Below are 3,811 nucleotides of genomic sequence, written 5' to 3' on the forward strand. Positions count from 1 at the left end.
CAAAACTCACATTTTGAAAACATAGCATATAACTGGCTGTCTCTCAGAGTCTGAAGAACGATCCGAAGATGCTACTCATACTCCTCTCGATTGCGGGAGTAGATCAAAATATCATCAATAAATACAATCACAAAGGAATCCAGATAGGGCTTGAAGACCCGGTTCATCAAATCCATAAATGTTGCTGGGGCATTTGTTAGCACAAATGGCATCATTAGAAACTCATAATGCCCATACCGAGTCTGAAAAGCTGTCTTAGGGACATCGGATGCCCTAATCTTCAAATGATGATAACCAGACCTCAAATCGATCTTTGAAAACACCTTGGCACCCTGAAGCTGATCGAATAAGTCCTCAATTCTCGGTAACGGATACTTGTTCTTGATAGTAACCTTGTTCAACTGCCGATAATCTATACACATTCTGATCGACCCATCTTTCTTTTTCACGAATAACACAGGCGCACCCCAGGGCGAGACACTTGGTCTAAATAAGCCTTTATCAAGAAATTATTGCAATTGTTCCTTTAACTCTTTCAACTCTGGCGGGGCCATACGGTATGGCGGAATAAAGATAGGCTGAGTGCCCGGAGCCAAATCAATACAGAAGTCAATATCTCTTTCAGGTGGCATCCCCAACAGGTCTGCAGGGAATACCTCTGGGAACTCACGAATAACTGGTACTGAATCTATGGAAGGAACCTCCGCACTAGAATCGCAGACATAAGCCAAGTAAGCTAGACACCCCTTCTCGACCATATGACGAGCCTTCACATACGAGATAACCCTGCTGGTAAAATGTCCAGGAGTCCCTCTCCACTCTAATTGAGGCGACTCCAGCAAGGATAAGGTCACCGTCTTGACGTGACAATCCAATATAGCATGATAAGTTGCCAGCCAATCAATACTCAAAATGATATCAAAATTGACCATATCGAGAAATATGAGATCTACATGAGTCTCAAGATTCCCAATGGTAAACACACACAAACGTTAAACGCGATCTATAACGATAGCATCTCCCACATGGGTGGACACATACACAGTGGCACTCAAAGAATCACGAGGTACAACCAAGTATGAAGCAAAATAGGATGACACATAGGAATAAGTAGAACCCGGATCAAATAGAACTGAGGCATCTCTACTGCAAATTGAAACCGTACCTATGATAACCACATCAGATGACTCAGCCTCAGGCCTAGCTAGAAAAACATAACACCGGGATAGGCCCCTCCACTTTGAATTACATATCGAGGACGGGCCCTGTCTGGATGGCCTCTACCTCTAGCGGCCTGACCTCCACCTCTAATGCCCCGACCTACACCTCTAGTTGTCTGACCCCTACCTCTAACTGACTGAGCAGGCAGTAAAACACCTAGTTTCGGGACCATGGCACGAGAACCCTCATGCTGAGAACTGCTCGATGCTCAGAAAAATCTAGTAATGTGCCTCGAATCACCACAAGTATAACAGGACCACGGCTGCTGTGACTGCTGACCCTGAAACTAACCTTGTCGACCTAAGTAACCACCTTGAAAACTCGGGAGTAGAGGTGCACTAATAGGAGCTGGTGGTGCACTATAGGCTAGCTGATCAGAATAATGTTTATGAGGGATACGACCACCTGAAGCACCGTGAGAAGCCTGGAGTGCTGAATGAAATGGCCTAGGAGGATGGCCTCTACTAAAAGTACCCCTGCCTCCAGATGAGGCACCACTGAATCCACCAGAATGCCGAGGTCTCTTGTCAGATCCCTGACCACTCCCCTAAGCTAGTACCATCTCGACTCGTCTGGCAACATTGGCAGTCGTCTGAAAAAAATCTCACTCCCAGTCTCCTTGACCATCTGCAACTTGATAGGCTGATAAAGTCCCTCAATAAACCTCCTTACCCTCTCTCTCGGTAGGAAGCAGAAGAATAGCTTGACGGGCCAAATCCACAAATCGTGTCTTGTACTGAGTGAGAGACATAGAGCCCTACTGAAGACGCTTGAACTGCCTCTAATAGTCCTCTCTCTGAGTGATAGAAAGGAACTTCTCAAGAAATAGCTGAGAGACTGGTCCCAAATTAGAGCAGGCGACCCAGCAGGTTTGGTCAACACATAATCCCTCCACCATTTCTTGGCGGAACCCGACAAATGGAATGCAGCAAAATCGACCCCATTGGTCTCCACTATCCCCATGTTCCGTAACACCTCATGACAACTGTCAAGATAGTCCTGGGGGTCCTCTGAAGATGCACCACTGAAGTAAACTGGGAAAAGCTTAGTAAACCTGTCCAATCTCCATAAAGCCTCAGAAGACATAGCTGATCCATCACCGGCCTATGCTACAACACCCAGTTGAAATACCCCAACGGGCTGAGCTGCTAGAATCTGAAACTGGTGAGCCATCTGCTCCGAAGTGTGAGCAGCGAGACACTGTGCTCCTCCCCTAGCCTGAGAGACGGCTGGTGCCATAGGGAATGTGCCATTCTGGGCTACACTCTCCATAAGGCCCACCAAACGAACCAAAGCATCCTGAAGTAACGGGGTGGCGATGAACCCCTCTGGGACTTGAGTTGGTCCTGCTGGAACGGTATGGGCTGGAACCTCTTCATCAAACTCTACCTGAGGCTACGCCGCTGGTGCTGCTACTCGATCTCTAGTCTGGGCCCTGTCCCTGCCTCGGCCTCTACCCTTCGTAGGAGCTGCCACTGGGGGCTCTGGCTGCTGCTCAGCTGAGGATGCGGTACATGTTCTCACCATCTACGAGAGAACAAGAGTAGAAGAGTTCGATTAGTAATGAGAGAACAAAAATCGCACGACAGAGAAAAATAGAAGTGAAATTGTTCCTAAACTCTATAGCCTCTGGAAGATAAGTACAGACGTCTCCGTACCAATCCTCCAAACTCTACTAAGCCTTCTCATGAATTGTGAGACCTAGGCAACCTAGTGCTCTGATACATACTTGTCACGACACGAAATTTCCACCGTCGGGACCGTGATGACGCCTAACATTCTACTTGCTAGGCAAGCCAATGTTAGAAAATTATTAAGCCAAACCTCATTCAATTCAACAATTAGCAGTAAATAAACTAAAGTGAAATACAGCGAGTGCGTAATAATATAATAAATTCATCATTTACTATTACTACCCATATCTAGCGTCACAGATTCACGAACATTCTCGGATTTACTACAAGTAAAAGTCTGAAAGAAGTACAACTATTTGAACGAAAGAAACAATAAACAGAAGAGATAGACGGGGACTTCAAGATCTGGGAACGCCGACAGATCTACCTTGAGTCTTCGATGGTCCGGTCCGAGCTGCTATGCCTCTCGATCAACTGGGACCAATACCAAAATTTGCACAGAAGTGCAGTGTAATATCAGTACAACCGACCCCATGTACTGGTAAGTGCCGAGCCTAACCTCGACGAAGTAGTGACGAGGCTAAGATAAGACACCTATATAATAAACCTGTGATATTTAACAGTATATGTACAAATAACGGCAAGTAAAAGATAGACAGATAATATCGGTAGGGGGACATGCTGAGGGAATTATAAGACAGAGAATTACAGCAGTAAAGAAAACTTGATCAACCAATATACCTTGAACCAATAATAACAAGTAAACACAGTAAAGGAAAATGCACGGCATCACCATTCGTGCTTTTACTCTAAACCTTACCAGATAATCAATATAAACGACACGACATCACCCGTCGTGCATTAACTCTCATAACATGGCACGACATCACCCTTCGTGCTTTTACTCTATCATAATATGGCACGACATCACCCTTTGTGCATTAACACTCTCCCCT

At 45.7% G+C, this 3,811-nt stretch overlaps 1 protein-coding gene across 1 annotated transcript; it reads right to left on the reverse strand.

The window, feature by feature from the left end:
- Nucleotides 1-992: 992 nt before the first annotated feature.
- LOC138900330 (uncharacterized) lies at nucleotides 993-2,307 on the reverse strand. The gene is made up of 3 exons (XM_070187058.1): nucleotides 1,781-2,307; nucleotides 1,513-1,697; nucleotides 993-1,204 (listed from the first exon to the last, which is right to left on the reverse strand). Exons 1-3 carry the CDS (start codon nucleotides 2,305-2,307, stop codon nucleotides 993-995), a joined length of 924 nt encoding a protein of 307 aa, XP_070043159.1.
- Nucleotides 2,308-3,811: the final 1,504 nt, after the last annotated feature.

This window comes from Nicotiana tomentosiformis, chromosome 10 (genome assembly GCF_000390325.3).
Source record: "Nicotiana tomentosiformis chromosome 10, ASM39032v3, whole genome shotgun sequence".
NCBI classification, from domain to species: domain Eukaryota; kingdom Viridiplantae; phylum Streptophyta; class Magnoliopsida; order Solanales; family Solanaceae; genus Nicotiana; species Nicotiana tomentosiformis.

Bases quoted from the DNA above. Each gene is read 5' to 3' on its own strand.
- LOC138900330 (XM_070187058.1), bottom strand. From the start codon at position 2,307: ATGTCTTCTGAGGCTTTATGGAGATTGGACAGGTTTACTAAGCTTTTC. The intron at 1,698-1,780 runs GTACTAGCTTAG...ATCTGGAGGCAG, and splicing joins TTGCCAGACGAGTCGAGATG to GGGTACTTTTAGTAGAGGCC. The intron at 1,205-1,512 runs GTTAGTTTCAGG...ATGTTTTTCTAG, and splicing joins TGGTTACTTAGGTCGACAAG to CTAGGCCTGAGGCTGAGTCA.